Source organism: Pararge aegeria, chromosome 22, assembly GCF_905163445.1.
Source record: "Pararge aegeria chromosome 22, ilParAegt1.1, whole genome shotgun sequence".
Classification (NCBI taxonomy): Eukaryota; Metazoa; Arthropoda; class Insecta; order Lepidoptera; family Nymphalidae; genus Pararge; species Pararge aegeria.
The window spans coordinates 12984483-13004324 of NC_053201.1; the positions used below are offsets into that span (position 1 = coordinate 12984483).

The window sequence follows — 19842 nt, forward strand, 5'->3', positions numbered from 1 at the left end:
AATATAAATTTACTATGAGATGGTGATAACAAAAAAAAATATATCTGCTAAGTTTGTTGTGGGCTCTTCTTAGACCAGGGCGCGTTTGGGACCTTCGTAGCTTAGGGTTTAAGTTGGCGAACGAAGTTATCACCATCCCCTTACAATTATGTAAACATATTACCTATACACAATGAACGCTTCATAAGTGCCTGTGATAGACCTACATGAATAAAGAAATTTTGAATATTTATAAACTCGAAGCTGTAATTTTCCTGTCCACTTTATTACCATTTACCACTCATGGTCAAAAAATTAGACGGAAATATTTTTAAAAATAGGTAAGAATTTGGTTAATAAATAAGGCGTATTAACGAATATTTTTGTGACATTTCTTAGTTAGTGTCTAAAGTTTAAAATTTTAAGTGCTCTAGTAATTTGTAATATAAACTCTAAATATGTAAGAAAATTGCACGCCAGAAATTGGCAATTTGTTGGAACTATATAAAATTAGTCAAATAATTGCTGTTTCCCAGTCAACCATGTAACCTTTGCCCCGTCGCACTATTTTCAGGGTTCCGTACGCAAGGGGTAAAACGGGATTAATAAAACTCCACAGTCCAACGGTCTATCTGCCAGTCCGATTGCCACCAGGCTATATCGCAAGAACCTTGTAATTTTCACAGGTGACGTACTCACAGACCATCTGTAGCCGCTCACAGAGTTAAGAACATAAAAAATTCGTGAAGGTACACGATTAGTATTGCAACATAAAAAATCCTTCCACTTACTACATTCTATTTAGAAGTGAACAGTAATTATTTTACCTCTCATGTTCTAAATGGGAAAAGTTAGTGTAGAAAGAAAAAAAAAATGGAAAAAGTTTGTATTGGATAGAAACAGGCGTTACTTTGCGGAAATCCATTCTATATTTTTCCATATTAAGAAAATTAAGCTTAATTTTCATAAATTCTTCCATATTATAAAAATTAATTCCGCGGCGTGAAGTGAGACGTGCGCAGGGCGTTTTCACTGTTTTTGGACACAATAACGCATACAATAATGGCTGAAAGATACTGTTTGTTCGTAATTCTGTGTTATCACTATAACTTAAATAAAATAAATATATAAGGGGGCTTCTATACAACAGACATGATTGCTACGCCTCTTTCATAGATACTAATAGTACGGAACCATTCGTGTGCAATTATTAAAAGATACGAGATTAGACTGTACCTACGGACAGTGGCGTGCGTGACGTAGAGGGTTTTCACAGGGTGTGCAAATGATATAAAATGGAGAAAATCTCATGTACGAGTTATAAAATACGTAAGGATAGGAATTGTAAGAGTTATAAAAATCCTATCCTCAAGTATTTATAACTCGTACTGGAGATTTTCTTCATTTTGTACCATCTGCATACCCTGTGCATACCCTCTATGCACGCCATATATGAGTACGGAACCCTTCGACTCAACTTCGTTGGTTTTTAACTATAAACCTTATTACAACGCGACGTGTTAGACTTGTAATTAAGTTTAGAAATGCCATCTTTGAAAAAATGTAAGATATACTGATTTTGATAACTACTATTAAATGTAATTGTCTTTTTCAGTGGTGGTAACGTCAGCGCCGGCAAACGAAGCCGAACTGCAACTATACAGAGTTATGCAACGCGCCAGCCTTCTCGCCTATTATGACACCCTATTAGAAATGGGTAAGTTCCTAGAATACATCACACGAAAGAAAGTTACGTTCGTTTAGACGTCTAGTTCGAGGTCTGTCTGCTTTTGCTGACAGACCTCGTCGCACTTATACAGAGTGGTGAACTACGGCCATAAGCCCTTATCGTTCTAAGAGGAGACCCTGTAATTGGCCGGTACGTAATCTTATACTAAGTATAATGATGTCTCAAAAAAGTTCAAAGTTTGTATTTAGCGAAAGCTTAGGTAGTAACTTATAGTATAAACGATTACGTAAACGATCAAAAGCTTGGGTTTGAACTATTGCTCTAACCAGATTGCTTCTTAAATATTTTCAAATAACAATGTGGGGTGTTCTTTTTGTTATCACCATAACAAAAAGAACACCCGCAAAGTTTGTTGCGGGCATCTGGATTCATGACCAGGACGCGTTAGGAACCCTCGTAGCTTTAGCTTTAAATTTACGAATGTAGTTATCGCCATCACTACTCAATACTTATCACTGATTTGAAAAAATCTTTCAGTGTTGGATAGCCCATTTATCGAGGAAGGCTATAGGCTATATATTTATCATGACGCTGAGACCAAAAGGAGTGTAGCACCAATGTGTCAAAATGGTTTTTTTTTCCTTTTGAGAGCTCCCGCTGCGGGCGTTGCGTAAACGATTAAAGTTTCGATCAAATAATCGATAGTCATGCCCCTATAAAAGTTCTTAAAAAAGTCCGTGAGCATATGTCTATCTTTTACAGTTGACTCATACGCGGACGAAGCCACGCGGCACCGCTAGTGGGTTAATATAAATAAGCGTCCCTGTTCGTCCATGCTCTGCCAACTATTACAGTACTAGATCAACAAGGCCATAGTTTCACTAAATTAACAAAAACTAATTTGGAATGCAAACAAAATACCATTTTATTGTGGTTAAAATCACTAGGCTGCCATTGCATACAAGTTTAAAAAACCTCGTCTTCAGAACTCACGAGCATTAAAAAACGGCGTCTGATTCTCAAAGCCCGGACGCAAGAGAAAAAACAAATTTCCATAAGCGAAAAAAGAGCAGACATCCCAACTTCCCAAGCTATGCAAAATGTTTTTTTTATTTTTACACTTTTTGATGTTCGCAATTACCCGCTCCAAGGAAGGTTAGGAAGGGTTCGGCCGCTCCTTGGCCCTTTTGTTTTTTTTTATTACTCGAAACCCCTTCGCAAAATGGTCACGTAAGCTATTTGCATATTCGCCTAAATTAAAAGTATGAGTTGATCTTTTTTTCTAGTATCACACGTTTTTGTCGCGAACAATGATAGCAGAATGAACTCGTATTACTACTATTTGGTTTCTATCTAGTTGCATTATAATATTGTGTTTTGTGTTGTTTTTTTTCTGGGTATACCTACCGCGATTATTGCAATGCTTCTTTAATTGAGATTCATTTTTGTAATAAAACTTTAACAAGGCAAACTTTCTTATGTAATATCCACGGTGACGATTATATGATTTTAGGCTTTGTTGTACTCTTCTGTTTTCTTCAAAATCTCACGATTTTTTTACAACTTCACAAGATAGGAAAATAAATGTTTAAATGTAAATTGTAAAAAGAGCGACTGCTGAGTTTCTTGCCGGCTTCTTCTCGTTAGAATCGGTCTGCCAAACCAGTGGTAGAATCACTACAAACAGACACTTGGCGTTACAAAAGTGCTTATGGTGTGTACCTATTTGAAATAAATGATTTTTGAACTAGATATACAAGTATCTTGGTGACCTTCAAGAATGACAACACACTGGTGCGCCCCTTAGTTAAATCAAACTTTAATTGTTGCTTTCAGGAGGCGATGATGTTCAACAGCTCTGCGACGCCGGCGAAGAAGAATTCCTAGAAATAATGGCATTAGTAGGCATGGCATCAAAACCCCTCCACGTCAGGAGGCTCCAAAAAGCCCTTCAAGAATGGGTGAACAACCCAGCGTTATTCCAAATTCCCATCGTCCCAAACCTGTGTCCTTCAGAAAACCCTTTTATGCCTTGTAACCAAAGATTATTAAGTATCCCACCCAATATCCCTAATTTATCCCGAACAGTAGCATCACCCGATAATAACCGACCTATGTACAGTCCTTCACCGGGAGCCCCAGAAAATTCTTGCAGTTCGAATACCTCAGCTCCTAACGCAAGCCCTGTACATAGTCATAGTACGTTTACTAAAATAGTCCTCCCCGTATCCCCAGCACCTACCACCCCAGTTACTACTACAACTAGGTCCTTTTCCCCCCAAAGTGCCTGCCCCCCAGCTTCGTCTGGATCTAGTCCGAGCTCAGTAACCTCACCTGTACATTTAACACCAGTTTTACTAGATATTCATGTACAGAAGTTGGCCGCTGCAGCGGAAAAGTTAAGCAAGCATTTACCGCAGTTGGAACCAAAGCCACAGAATACTAAAAAGAAGATGTGCAAAGACTTGGAGTTGGTGATGTTGATGCCGGAGACGGATCCGAGGAGAATGGAGGAGATAAGGAAGTATGCGGCGATATATGGACGTTTTGACTGTAAACGGAAACCAGAGAAACCGTTGACGTTGCATGAGGTTTGTACCACTTAAAAAAAATTGTTTAATAGAAAATGTTAACAAGAACAGATAGTTTTGCTCAAATAATTACAATAATAAACGGGTCGTGATATTTCATATATAACAGATATATTAATGAGCTGATACTACTAAAAGAAAAATGCTATTAAAAAAAAAGGAAAACCTAATATTTTTCCAGTCTAGCTACATTATAGAAATTTTAGTTCCAAAAAGGAATATCAGGTGGCAAGCTATGACAAAGTGGTGCTCAAGGATTCCCACACAATGTCACGTAAAAATTAATGAGGAATATGTGTCTGAAGCCAGCTTAGGCTGTATTATCACTTAACACCAGGTGCGATTGCAGTTGAGGGCTAACTTTAGCATCGTCGACTCATTATTTATCGCTCCACTACAGAAGATGGGTCTCCTTCCAGATTAAGAAGGGCTAAAGCTGAATGGGACACCATTATGGAAAGCTCTCATATAAGTTTCCTCATGATATTACCAATATCAAGTGAAATTCATAATTGCTTAAATAAAAAGCGGTGATAGCCCAGTGGGTAGGACTTCGGCTTCATAAGTCTCTCTATTGCAACTTTGTAATTTATGTGTGTTTTAAGCAATTAAAACATCACTGGCTTCAACGGGGAAGGAAAACATCGTGAGGAAACCTGTATTCCTGAGAGTTCTCAATAAAGGTGTGTTGTGTTAATCGAACCACACTGGGCCAGCGTGGGTCTTAACCTCTTCTCATTGTGGAAGACCCGTTCCATGTAGTAGGCCGGTAATGAGTTTCTATAGTGATGACGACGAAATTAAAAACACGCAATTTGGAAAAGTTTGACGTTCAATTCAACAGGTGATGGTAAACGAAGCGGCAGCCCAAATGTGTCGCTGTCTGCCCGCACTGCTGACGCGTAGGGACGAACTTTTCCCTCTGGCCAGGCAACTAGTGAGGCGAGCTGGTCTTCACTACTCCAAGCATGGGTAGGTGCTATATTGATTTTCATACGAAATTGGCTATCCTTGATCTTCCTTCCTTCCTTTGCTATTTATCCTTGATCCTTGATCGTTGAGTTGAGCATTTTGTGACGGAGCCCGTTCGGAAAAGTACTACCACCATGCTTCTAAGCAGCTAACCTGATCGTAAGTGGAAACCACCTCCAATAAACAGAGTAACACTACCCTGGATTTATTAATAAACGTTCTACGTAAACAAGTTATTATCGTCTGTTATGTGGCTCAATAAGTTGTTAAAAATGTTTAGTTTATATGCTGTAAAGTTTTGAAAATGTGTTGTAACCTGCTAAACTGTAAGTAATATATTATTTATTTGTTCAACCTAGGCTAGTCACTAGGATATGAACTGTAACACAATTATTCAATTAGGTAATAAAGATATTTTAAAATCAAAAAAAAAAAATTACCCTGGATTTTTCTTCTCCTGAACACACCGGTCTGCAACGTGCCTTCCTGTGTCGATCAACCTGAGGCGTAGTTGTTAAGCCTCATGTGTCTGTAATTACACCGGCAGCCATGCCGCCATAGCCTGTTCAGACTAGTCACAGCAATGCTACTTTATGGCAGAAATAAGCATGGCGGTTGTATTTTTTTTTTTTTATAATTATGTATGTATAGTAGAGTATTTGTACGTTTATGTGTTTGTATATATGTATCGAATATATATTATATTTTTGTACATATCTTTAATATGGCATGTTTAATATGTACTATTTGATTTGTTCATTTTATGTAATTTCGTTTAAAATCCTAATATTTCACTAATGTTTGTTGTACAACCTACTAATTTCGTATAGCATTTTCTTGTATGCCTTTGGTTGCCTGGAAGAGATCGCTATTTAGCGATAAGGCCGCCAAATTTTACGTTCTACCTTATTGTGCTGTTGTATTTGTATCTCTGTAAATTTTCTCTGTGGTATACAATAAAAGTGTATTCATTCATTAATTCATTCCCCGGATGAACTCGGTCGGTCGGGATTTGGATTCAGGAACCATAATCGAAGGTGCCGCTTTAGACGAGTAAGTTCACGTATTGATGTTTATAATACTTTTCCAGATTACCTCCTACTGCCGCAAGCGAGGACCGCGACCGAGATGAGGACGAGACTCCCAGTAAACGGGCGCGGCAGGTCGTCACCACTGAAATTGACCTCACAATATAACCCTTGGCAACGCTAAATAGAAAGGGCTAACTAATCTAACTCAGCTTGTAGTAACACTCTCTAAGGGTTCTTAAGGACATAAATGCAATATTAAAATCAATGTTTCCGATTGTCATTGAAGTGAAAACTTCTTAAGTCGCGTTGAGCACTTTCTGGGTGAACAATAATCATGGAACTAGTGTTCACTACATTATCATCGCTTTCCATGAGCTTATATACTTACTATTTCTATATGTTATTTCATTTCGTTTTCACAATTCAATTTCACAAAGACTGCCCCGCTTATTTCTTTAAAAAACAATTTCTAATTTAAACACTTACTACAAATATTCTTATTAGAAATTGCTAAATGTTATTTACTTAATATTATTCAATTAAAGTAGATTTTAAAATAGTGGCATGCCATGCCCAACTATTTTCTTATTGGATAAAATAAAGGAATCTCGTTTGAAAATAACGATAAAATCCACTATCTTTATCAGTCTTGTAAAAAGAAATTCTATTATGTCTATTTCAAATATGGACTTTGAATAGATTTGGACCTAAAACTACCTTGACAAACTCAATAAACTCAAATTATATCGTATAAACGGATGGCAACCCGCAGTAAGCTTCTTATGACGCATTTTAGTTTTATCTTTGCTATTTATTTTTAGTTGCGGTAAAGGTAAGCATGACTCTATTGAATGCTTTAAAATAATCTTAACTAATACTTCTTACTTATAAAATATTAATTTTCAGTTGCGGTAAGTTAACTCCTATTATATGCAATGCTTTATCTAATTTGATTTTAATATTTATTGTTACAAAACAGGTGCTTAAATATTTAGACAATTATATTAATAAAAGTAATGGGAAATAATAAACTTATCAAACTAACTTTTCTATATAAATTGACTTATTAAAAATAGTATAAATTCTTTAAATAAGAGTACATTATCAGAAATAGGAGCGATCCTGCATTTAATTTTTTACTTAACACCTTCATGACCAAAAAACGATAACATAATATAAAATAAGAGATATTCTACGGGTGCCAAATTTGACGTCACTAAATGCATTTAGCATGTAACTACAATAGTACTTCATTACCTTAACAGCATGTTTTAGAGAGTCGAGCTCTTGTGTGTAAGCCAGCCTTGATTTCTGTATTGCAATGAAATCTTAAAGACATACGCAATACATTTCGTGACGATAATTTTGACGACTCTTCATACTAAGTGCTAAAAATTTTCAAATTAGATAAAAGAGAAAGTGTGTGGGTATGTTCCGTATAGGCTGGACCGATTTCAATGAAACTTTCAGGGAATCTCCGAATTGACCTGGCGAGTAATCCTGTAAAGTTTGGTGGCGATCGGAGCACTCCTATTTTTGAACTGTCAAACTGTCAAACTGATTTATTATATTATGAGACTTGAATGAAAAATTTAATGATGTAAGTTTATTGTTTAAATAAAATAAAGCAAAATCTAGCCCGGCAAAGCGGGCTGGGTACGCTAGTACATTATAGTAAAGAGTTTATGAATCGGGTCTAACAGTTTCGCAAATTCATGAATATTTAAGGACTTTTAAGATATTAATAGACAAATTAAATCCTTTTAAAAATGTTTTTGTCTGATGGAGATTCTACGCCAGTGACTTATTCAAACCGAGTTAAAACATTTTAAATGAGCCTGTTAGTTTCCGGTAAACGAAGTAAAGAGCAATATTAATATTTCTATATTTTATTTATCAGGATGGAGAAGACGGGAATGGCGTAAGAGCTAGTCCGGAAGCTGCAAGGAGTTCCAATCACGGGTTAGTAATCTAATCTATAATCTATGACAAGTTATTTTTGAAATACATTGTAATCATCATCGTCATTATTAACCGATCACCGGACGACTACAGGTTGCGAGTCTTCTCATAGAAAGAAAGGCTTAGGCAGGCCCACCACGTCAGCCAAGTGCGGGTTTAAATAATATATAAATATATTACGACAATACACACATCGCCATCTAGCCCCAAAGTAAACGTAGCTTGTGTTATGGGTACTAAGATGACTGTTGAATATTTTTATAAATAATATAAATAAATACTTAGAATGTACATATAAACACCCAGACACTGAAAAACATTCATGCTCAACACACAAACATTTTCCAGTTGTGGGAATCGAACCCACGGAACAAGAAAGCAGGATCGCTGCAAACTGCGCCAATCGGCCGTCAGTTATAGGATTCTTACGCTTTTGAGTATATTTTGGAGAACTCTCGAGCATGCAGGTTTCCTCACGATGTTTTCCATTACCGTAATAGCTAGTGACTATATATATAAATTGCTTAACCACGCATAGCTCTGAAATGTTAGAGGTGCGTGCCGGGGATGCTTTGCTATTTCCACTCTTTTATATGGTTATGCTTTATAATAATTATATTGATATGTTGTTTTATTGCCAGTTGGTGGGGCATGAAGACCGAAAGCGATGATGCCGATTCAAGATGCTCCTACTCCAGTACTAGCACGCCACCACCCGTGAGTACAATTGATTCATTAAAAAACTATTTTTGTTGACTTTTAAAAAAAACTAGTTGTTTTTTTCAATTAAAAGTTTAAGGTAACATCTTAAATATTCACGAAATGTTGTCTTAGATAAACTATATCTTAATAATTTATTGAATCCGAAATTTACAGATCGAAGAAAGAAACTGAAGTCTTGCACTTCTATACATTTGGCTATCACCGTTTCATTTCCAGGTAAAATTAAAAAAATATTTTTGTTTGTTTCTCCAGGAAACAGAAGAATCTCGGCCACAAGTGGTAGCCGCGCGAGGTGACAGCATAATAGCTGTAGCTAACCCAGCGCTGCAACCACCTCACCACCACCCACCGCACCCTGCAAGAAACCACTCTAACTGACCACCATCTAAGGAGCTGTACTTAAAAAAACACTTATCTCGTGTTTGATACAAGCTACCTTTGAATATTTAATTATTATACAATCAATATGACATTGGACAGTAGAGGTTCTATAGTCCGTTCAACTTCACTTGACACGCGGAATGAAGCATAACAAGAAGTCACCAGTGTTCCATTCAACAACCCCAAAAAGGAGGGAAATAATGATAAAAAATATTTTATTTAAGGTCTAAATAATGTTATAAAAGTGTGAATAATTTAGTATAAACAACTTATACAGCGGCTTATAAAATTTAACTGTGAATAATAATTGAAATCTTTTGAACAGAACACACTTTCTGTCCTTGCCATTAGGGCTTCAATACTTGTGCTGAAGTAAAAATAAAATTCCTTGTCTTATTTGTCTGGTCTTTTAGCCCTTCTAAAACTTCTGGCAATATGGCTTATCAATTAAACTAAAAACTAGTGGAAGTTAAGGTGCAACCAACTCACGAGTCAAGTTAAGAGCCTGTCCAGATGAGGCGTTTTACGCGCGAGTCGACGCGCGCGTAGACACTCGCGCGTTCCCGAGATACTACAGCTACATATATTCCGTCCAGATGATGACGCGCGTTTCCTCACTCGCGCGTAAAACGCCGGTAACGAGCGAGACTCTCGACTCGCGCGTTCTACGCGCGTAGAACGCGCGAGTCGAGGTACTCGAACGCCGTTACTGCGTCCAGTACTACGCGCGAATCTGTAGCGAGTGGACGTACTAAAAATGGATAACTTCGATACTGAACTTTTTATAGACGAAATTGAAAAAAGAGTAGCCATATGGGATATGGAATCTTCAGACTATTCCAATAGAGTAATAAAACGTAGGAACTGGGAAGAAATAGTCGAAATTTTTTGTGAACCTGGCGATTCCCAAGAAAAGAAAAAAGCTTTAGGTAAGTAAACGATAGTTTATTTAATAATATTATTTCTTAGATAACATTAATTTTACTATAGCATTTTATCTTGCCAGGGGAGTTTGCCTTCGTTAACAAAATAATCCGCGAATTTGTCTCTTGTATTTCGCGATCTTGCATTAGGCCTTACTACCTCAGTGTTCAAACTATTCAAAGATGTTTCGTACAGAGTGTGGTCATACCTATAACCATCCCTTAACCTGACGTAATTATGAAGAACACAACAAGCTTTAATTATGTTTTCTGCAAACTCTAAGTCTACATTCAACGGTCTATGAAAAACTCTCCATTTATTTACCAAGATACCAAAGCAACATTCAATGTAACGCCGGGCTCTGGATAAGCGGTAGTTGAATATTTTTTTCTTGATTGTTAGAGATTTACCGCAATAAGGGCGCATAATGTTTTCAGACAGACTGAACGCTTCATCTCCTACTATCACATGGGGTAAGGGAGTTGAATCTGTTTGCGATATTGGCTTTGGATCTGGAATATCTAAAGTTTTCTCGACAAGTTTTTTATACAAAACTGAGTCTTTAAAAATTGAGGAGTCGTTACTTTTTCCATATGCGCCGATGTCTACTGAAATAAAACAATAATTTGCATCGCATACAGCCAGTAAAACAGTCGAAAAATAATTTTTATAGTTATAAAAAAGAGACCCAGAATCGTTGGGTTTTATAATACGGATATGCTTGCCGTCGATGTATGCAAGCCACAACACAACCGCTGTGTCCGAGTCCATGTTTATAACTGAATGCCTCCCAGCGTAGGAACGCGCGTAACACGTGATATCTGGACGCAATATAAATTGAAACGCGCGAGTTCACTCGCGCGTAAAACGCCTCATCTGGACAGGCTCTAAGTTAATCGGAATATGAAGACCACAGAATAAATATCTTAAAATCTTTACAGGCGCAAATCTCGCGATCATTGCTGTCGCATACTAAAAACATACAAAATTACGTTCGACAGCATAGATTGCAAGGTTTACGCCTATCGCAAGCCTGTCGTAAGATACGTATATACCCTGGCGGTAAAGTACATGAGCTTGAGTAATAAACGTACCTTTGACAATACTAATAATACTTATTATATTCATCAGCTCAGATAGATAAAGGGGCTTTTTAAGACTTTTTACCAGGGTATCGACTTTTGTAGAAGTCCGCTACTTAGCCGATGTATAGCATTTGCTAATAAGTAACTTCTATATGAAACGAATATCAAACCAAGCTAAGTGTATCAAATTATAACAAAAGAGCACATAACTAAAGCCAACAAGATACGGAACGAAAACAAGTTCTGAAGATATTGCGTGTAAAAGAAATGTAGAGTGGATTAATGTTAGGTACCTATCATCAAAACTACCTACTAACTGACCTTTTCTCTCGCACGCAATAAAGATCGACACCTTATTCTTTATGGTATGTTACAAATGACAAGTAAGTTATATGTGAAAGCGAAAAAGATTTGGATTTTACTATTATTTTGAATAGATTGTGTGAAAAAGAATATGTAGATATAAATTGACTTTTCAATCGGATGCAAATAAACATAAAACTCTTAAAAGCATGCATTTATTTTTTATCTTATCTTACAATAGGCTAGCAATAAAACTTTACGCAAAAAACAAATTTTACGAGAAAAGATTACTGACTTTCTCCATCGCTTAGTGGTCACATACAATCAAAATTTGTATTTAATAAATCTATTTTTTGATACTTGTCAAAATGTTGTTCACATCTTTTCAATATCTTTGGTCGTAAATTTTAAAAATAATGTTATGACATAACTGTCTTAAATTTATGTAACTCCTACCTATTTTCTGTACTAATGTTTTACACCATTCATAACATTGTTATTATGTTTTAGGGACGGTTTGTGGCGTATAAAACGTCAATCTTCATTCATTTATAAATGAATAAACAAAAACTTTTTTTTTGTACGTGCTGTACAGCCAATTGAAAACGAACAAATTACAAGCCTGTCGCCTAGGAAAGGGGTAAACAACATTTTAGTCTTTACAAAAAATTTGGTCCGCGGATAAATTGGCCTCAGGTACTTATTATACCTAACCAAGTCAATTTAAGTCCAATTTTGATGAGTTAATGTATTGGAATATTATATTTCTAAACATGTTAGAAGAATTGGATAAAAAATTCTGTACCTTGTCTTTTTTAGCTTATTCTTCTTGTTTGGTACGCATCTTAATAACACCTTATTATTAATATTATGTATGCTTATGCAAAATATGAAATGAATAGTCAAATCCATTAATCGTTTAAATCCAAAATTATTTTGGTCGAAATTCAGGACCTGGCAATGAAATACATTCCACAAAATAAATATTTATATAGATACTAATAAACTTTGCAAAGTGGTCGCACCGTTAGGCAATGTTTTGTCTTCTTTCTCCGAATGTTAAATTACTAAAGACAGAAAGAGCGAAAACATTGTTCAAATAATCACCAGCTAAACAACGTTTATAAAGGCCCTTAAACTACAGATGTTAATGTAAATAATATAATATAGTTTGTAGATTATTTCGGAAGCCATATATGCCTTTTAGTCATTATTTACGTAAGTTGGCTTTATTTAATTATTACGGTTGGACTTAAAATTATTTTGTTAAATTTGTGCTTTGGGTTTGTTAGGAGATTAACTTAAAATATTAGATGATTTCAAGGCTTTGTAATCATGTCCTCCGTTAAAACTGGACTCTGGTATTTTAATTTAAAATGGTTCATCCGAATGTCCAAGACAACTGCAATTGCAACTGCAACTGGCGTGGCCGCCTTACCGGGATACCTTTGCCTTGCTATATGAATGAGTAAAAGTAACAATGGGGATTCTCAAATATATAAGGGTATAAAATTAATAACTCGGTGCGTCCTATGGGCCTATAGCAGGTGCGAGCGACGACGCTGTATACACCTACACCATATTGGTACAAAAATCGCTTAACTTAACTCATAGGTAAAAAAATAGTGGCATTCTTTTCGGCAGCAAAATTTGTGTTCTATTTGACCTACCAATGTAGTTTATTATTTAAAATAATCGGCACCATTGCGTAGAGTTACTTTAAATTGAACTGATTAAAAGGGCTCTCGATATACGTCTCCGTTATTCTGTATCTTAGTTGACACGAAATTTATACAGTAAATTTGTGAAAGAAGCGTAGCATCGAATACGTCCATAATTAAACATTACATAATTGTGTCTAACCGAATTCCATCTGAAGTCAGTTGGAAACTTAGGTTTCCCATTTTTTTTCTTTTACTAATTATTCTAAGATTGCTAGGCAGAGATCGCTATTAAGCGATAAGGCCGCCTTTTGTATTCTACCTCTTTCTTCATATTTCATATTGTTTTTCTTGTATATGCTCTTGATGTGGTGTATCTACGAATAATAATTTTATTTGGTCTCAGAATGCAAAATGGATTTAACAGGGTATTTGATGGAAACTTTCCACACTGGCTTTTAAAATTTGGTGTCAACTAAGACACGGAATCGGCCTGCTGTTGTGGCTAAAAAACCCAGACAGGAATAGATTTATCATCAGATTCCATCATGGAAATTCCATGTTCGCAACTTCTTAGTAAATACATCCGCTTTCCGACTACAGCTATTTTTAAAGTCTCGATTTAATATGTAAAGTCAAATATGTTGAAGTCACAGCATTAGTAAAGCATTACTACGTGTTACAAATATTGAAATGTTCGGCACAGACTAACGGTAAAATATAGAGTTTAAGTTATGTGCGTTTTAAGCAAATAAAATATCACTTGCTTCAACGGGAATGAAAATACCGTGAGAAAACCTCATTGCCTGAGAGTTCTCTATAATCTTCTAATAGCCGTGTGGCGTCCACAAATTCGCAATGGGCCAGCATGGTTGTTAGTGGTTTGAGGCCTGAACACTACTCATTGTGGGAGACCTGTGCCTTTTAAAGTCGGTAATGGTTTTAAAACGGTAAAATATAGATGGTATTCTCGAACATATGCTGTATACACCTATAATTGATTGTTATAATGGCAGAATCACTGTTCAATTTTTATGAATGTTGTTACAATTAATTGCTGGTGTGTCTTATAAATAAATAAACAAAAACAGCAAAGAACAACATTCGTAGCGAAATACGAATATTATACAATATTCACTCAAACAGCATACGTGCACGGTGCAACGTGTGTTTGCCGAAAGCTAATTCTAATTGAGTGATTCAAAGATGGTTTACGATTTGGATTGTTGCGTGTTATTTTATTTTAATATAAATAATTTTGGTTAAATTCCAATTTATTAAATTATGTCGTATCTTTTTTCGACGACATCGAGTACAATGTACTTTAACACACATAGTTATTTAATTTTATCAATGACAACTAATCAGTTTTATATCTTAACGATCCATGAACAAACTGACGCACAATCACCCTACCCTTTCTTTGGTAAGGAGAATAAATGTAGTGAATATAAAACACCCAGTTGTGCATTTTGTCCTAAGGATATTTCTTTCCCTAAGGGGTCTTTCCCTAAAAGGGAAAATTCCAGGACCAAGGACACACAAGCGCTTCTAATACACAATGAATTTCAAGAGCTGTTACCTAAGCCTACCTGGACAACAACCAGTACCTCTTGGAGATGTATCCACCAAAGTCAAAGTCAATTTCAAAGTCAAATATTTCTTTATTTAAATAGGCCCATAGATGGCACTTTTGATGCGTAATTTACATGTAAAATATGACATATAAGTTAGTTGATGGCGATCACTAAATTCGTCAACTTAAAACTTAAGCCACGAGGGTTTCAAACGCGCGTTGGTCTAAGAAGAAGCCCACAACAAACTTAGCTGGTTGTTTCTTTTTTTTCATTATCACCATCTCACCATGAAACACCCTTGATTACCGGCTTCGGCTAGTGGGTTGGGAGGCTACGGCACTAGTGTTAGACGACGTCATTTTAAGCAGCTGGATCACCTTAGTTACACTTTTGTTTGCTGGAGTTTTCCGTCTACAATATCTTCTAGTCTGTGTTGTTCCGTAATTTATTACGATTTCAAACATTAGGTGATGCAATGATGATTCGATTGAACCATTTTATATATCGCTGTAGTTATTCTTAAGCATCCATTTTTTTCTGTGATGTTCCTTAATTTATTACAATTTTAAACATTAGGTGATGCAATGATGATACGATTGAACCATTTTATGTATCGTTATACATATTCTAAAAGCCATTTATTTCTTGTCCAAATGGTAAAAACTCCATTATCTGGGAGGGATCGTCACATTTAATAGGATATTTTTTTAATCTTCAAAATCTATTGCGTTATTTTTTTGAATATTAAGTAGGCTTATGAGACTTACTCAATTTTCTCGTGATATCTATTGATGGGCTGTCACAGAAAGATCCACGGTATGTACCCTATTACTCGTGTCTATCCAACGCCCTAAAGTCCTCCAAGATATTTGCAACGCCAACTGCCACTTATTTCCGCCGACAAGCAGCATGGCAGTGTTGTTTGCTGTCTTGGTTGCCTGAGTTATTAGAGGTACTTGAGACTTAACACCTACTCCTCAGTGTTCATGTTGATCGAATGCCCTGCGAGCCGCACTATTTATAAGCACTTTCTATTTTCTTTTTTAATTTATTTGTACATTTTATTCGTACACCACAAAAAGACAAAAAAATAATGTACACAGCAAGCAACAAGCGGCCTATTTACCATCAGGTGGGCCATCTCATCTCTGCGCAAGTAGGTAACTCTGGTCTACCGAGTTACCTAATTGCGCATTCAACACATTTCGTACAAAGTCTTGATATCAAAAGATGCCATTATCGTCAGCCTCTTAGCGCCCCACTGCTGGGAAAATGCCTCTCTTCACATGGCAGAGAGTGATCTACCCCCAAATTAAAATCAATCCAATCCAAAATATTTAGATGGCCGATTGTATTTAGTTATGCTATCTTCATTCACAGGGCTCTTCCCTGTAGGAAAAGGATAGCACTACTGAATTCAATCTGCCATCTGAAGATTTCAGATTGGATTGATTTAAATTCGGGCGCTAAAGATAAGTATTTCTGTAAGTAAAAACTCTTTGTGAGAGATGTATATTTTAGCACCTACCCGCATTTGAATTGGTTTGACAATAACGGAGATTGGCAAAAGCCAGGATATAGTTACAACCAACGTAATTCTTCATCCTTAGCTTTTAACTCTCATAGGAGAGAGGGATACACCCCTTTAGAACACGCCCTGGGATTCCAACGCAGGACTTAGGAAACCATGGTCGAAGTATGCTATCTATGCTTATCAACGACACATTGCTAAGTAATTCAGTTATATGTGTAATGAGTGTATAGCGAGCAAATTACTTGGTATACTCATTGAGAGTAGCGGCACGCAAGCAAAGTCGAGCTGAACTAGTAACTAAGTTTCCTCGGTGTGTACTCATTACACATATGATTCCACAGTGCACAAATCTCTACACTAAACTAAATTGACTGGTGTTAAAGTGATCTACAATGTTTTCTGTGAAAAATGGTAGCACTAGAAAAAAATAATCGAGGCCAATTTAGAGATTTGTGCCCAAGACAACAAGAATGTAATTATGTTTATGTATTAGTAATATCTATTCCGTAATAATTATTTTAAAATGTAAATATGCACAGTACTCTACATAGAAAATAACGAGTATAATATTATCAATTATAATTATTAATAATAATTATTTGTGAGCCTTAGTTTGTTGTAATTATTATATTATTGTAAACTTGTGAATAATAAAGTTGTATACATATTTGTAGTTGGTCCTTTTATTTCTAGAATCTATTTATCAATATCAATTTGTCTTTTATTTGTGGGACTAAAACTTAGTTACTTACTTATAAAAAGAACAACTGATATATTCGAATCATCATTATACCCAGTACAGGCCCGCTACAGGGCGCGGGGCTCCTCCAACAATGAGAAGGGGTAAGGTCGTAGTCCACCACGGTGGCCCAGTGCGGATTGGTGGACTTCACAAACCTTTGAGAATATTATGGAGATTCAGTTATGCAGGTTTCCTCACGATGTTTTCCTTCACCATTGAAGCAAGAGATGTTTTAATTGCTAAAAACGCACATAACTTAGATGAGGTGCGTGCCGGGATTCGAACTCGCTCGAAATCATATCCACTGGGCGGTGATACTGTTCAATATATTCAAATAGTACAAGAAAAAAATATTACGCCACTGTCTTCATTGTCACCAGTTTAACTTAGAAAACTATATCTAAGAAACAAACGCGCTCCTCTAGGGCTAACATTCGCGCCTCTGAATAATGATGACGTAAGAAATGGTTTCTGAGATGAGACGATAAAATGAGCATACAAGTTTATCGTTATTATGTAGGATTTTTTAAAAATCGCGGGTAACAATTAGAGACTTAAGTAAAATAAGTGAATTTTGATGATTTACTATAGCTACCTACATTTACGTTGACACGATAATAGTAAAAACAAAAGTGCAAGCTAATCGACGGTGTCAAAGTTTATCAGTCTACTAGGTATGTGGATACATAAGACGGAATAAGTTTATTTTATGAACCGAGAGTAATAAATTCTTGGTTAAAAAAATCGACATATTTGTACTAAAGTTATCCGTTTGAAAGTGGGTTTTTGTTATTTGTGTATACTAACGATCTTAAATATAAATAGACTTTTTAATGGTTCAAGTATATTCTATTTATTGAGGGGACGCCTGCCATTGCCAGACGAGTGATCCGTCTATCTAAGAACCTTTCTACCCTATTTCCTCTGTTTGAGACACAGGCCCCTTTTGTGAACATAACAAAATCTCTGGAGAGGTTTGCTAGGTCTTCGCTTAATCTATCCTTAATTTAATATTATTTTTTAGTTTTTTTACAGTAGTGGCATATGTAGATATTAGTTTATTTTGTTTATTTTATATATATACTGTTTTTATAATTAATATGTATGTATATTTTTAGTACTTTGCGCACCACTATAATGATTCATATGTGAGTTAGTTCCTCATAATGTTTGCCTGGAAGAAATCAATATAAGTCATAAGGCCTCCCAGTACGGCTTGGGTAGGAGACATTTTTGTCCCCAGCCTTTTACCTTCAACTCTCCGCGCATTGTCGCACATGTCCACATACTTTAGTGTAATAATAAATTTACAATAATTTAAACTTCTTCTATTCCCCGTTGCCGTGCTTATAACTTTTTATAACTTTAATATCTGCAATCAGTCGTGAGATTGTAATCAGATGTGTTGGGTAAACTTTGGCAGGTGACACGTTAATTTTATACCTTGTCAGGGAATATAATCGGGGGTTATAATTTCTGTCTCCTGCCAATGATAACTGTGCAGTATGAGGTATAGGACGTAGTCCACCACGCTGACGTTCAGAATGATCGACTTTACACCTTTGGAAACATTATGAAGAATTCTTAGGCATGCAGTTTTCTTCAAGATATTTCCTTTACCGAAGCAAGTGATACTAGATAGAGTTGCGTGTCGGGGATCAAACTAAGTCCCCCCGAAAGGAAGGCCTTTAACCACTAGGCTATCACCGGTCTAAATAATGTCCATCATTATTCTTCTTCCGTAGCCAATTAACGACCCACTGTTGGGCACAGACCTCGTTTTCATAGAGACTGTTTAAGAGTTTAGACCCACCACACTGCTCCAATACGGGTTTGTGGGTTTTAACGACAATTACCAAAAGTGCGAGTAGCCGGGACCGATGGCTTTACTTTACATGCTCTCCGAGGCCCGAAGGTTTACACCACAAATTCCTAACTCCGTGCTGGTACTGAAAACTCTTTAATAGAAAATACACAATATATCGTCAACCCGGGGATCGAACCCAGGACCTAGTGATCTGCAGTCAAGTGTGTGTTATATGCATCATTAATAGAGTTAAACTATTTACCAGAACCAACTTAAGGGTCTATGCTCCTATAAGGGAGGATACCTATTTCCAGCATGGAGAAATGAATTTATTGATGTTGACTATGACGTCATTTTTATCATAACCCTCGCGGGAATGCCACGGTAGGTATGCGATGGGATTCACCTAAGAGCAAGTCGTATTGTGTTTCTGCAGCGTGTCTTATTTTTAATGTGGTAATTTGTGATAGTACATATTATCAAAGCATTTATATCAGAGCACATACTGTGGACGCCCGCGTGTTAAATATAGTTTAATATTGAAATCATTTATTTATTATTTTAAGAGTGCTATTTTGCTAGTTTCAATTAACTTATCTCTAAATTTTCAAGACTGATGTACCTTACATCTTTGAACAGACTAATATATAAAGTATATAATATTATATAAATACCTGTAAAAGTTTGCATTTGAACATAATTTTTGTTCACGATAGAGTTTCACAAGTGCCACTTATTTAATGAAAAATATTTAGTATTTAACATATAAAGTGTATTTAAATATTTATTTTTAAATAAAGTTTTCGTAATAAAGTTTCGTGTGTAGAATATAAGTATTCCAGAAATCTTTTAGAAGTGCCTTCAAACACTAAGCACTGTT

At 36.0% G+C, this 19842-nt stretch overlaps 1 protein-coding gene across 1 annotated transcript; it reads left to right on the forward strand.

The window, feature by feature from the left end:
• The first annotated feature begins 1601 nt into the window (after positions 1–1601).
• LOC120633783 (NGFI-A-binding protein homolog) lies at positions 1602–9825 on the forward strand. Its single transcript, XM_039904130.1, has 7 exons — positions 1602–1696; positions 3506–4260; positions 5105–5232; positions 6323–6395; positions 8164–8225; positions 8867–8942; positions 9201–9825. Exons 1-7 carry the CDS (start codon positions 1648–1650, stop codon positions 9324–9326), a joined length of 1269 nt encoding a protein of 422 aa, XP_039760064.1. The 5' UTR covers positions 1602–1647; the 3' UTR covers positions 9327–9825.
• Positions 9826–19842: the final 10017 nt, after the last annotated feature.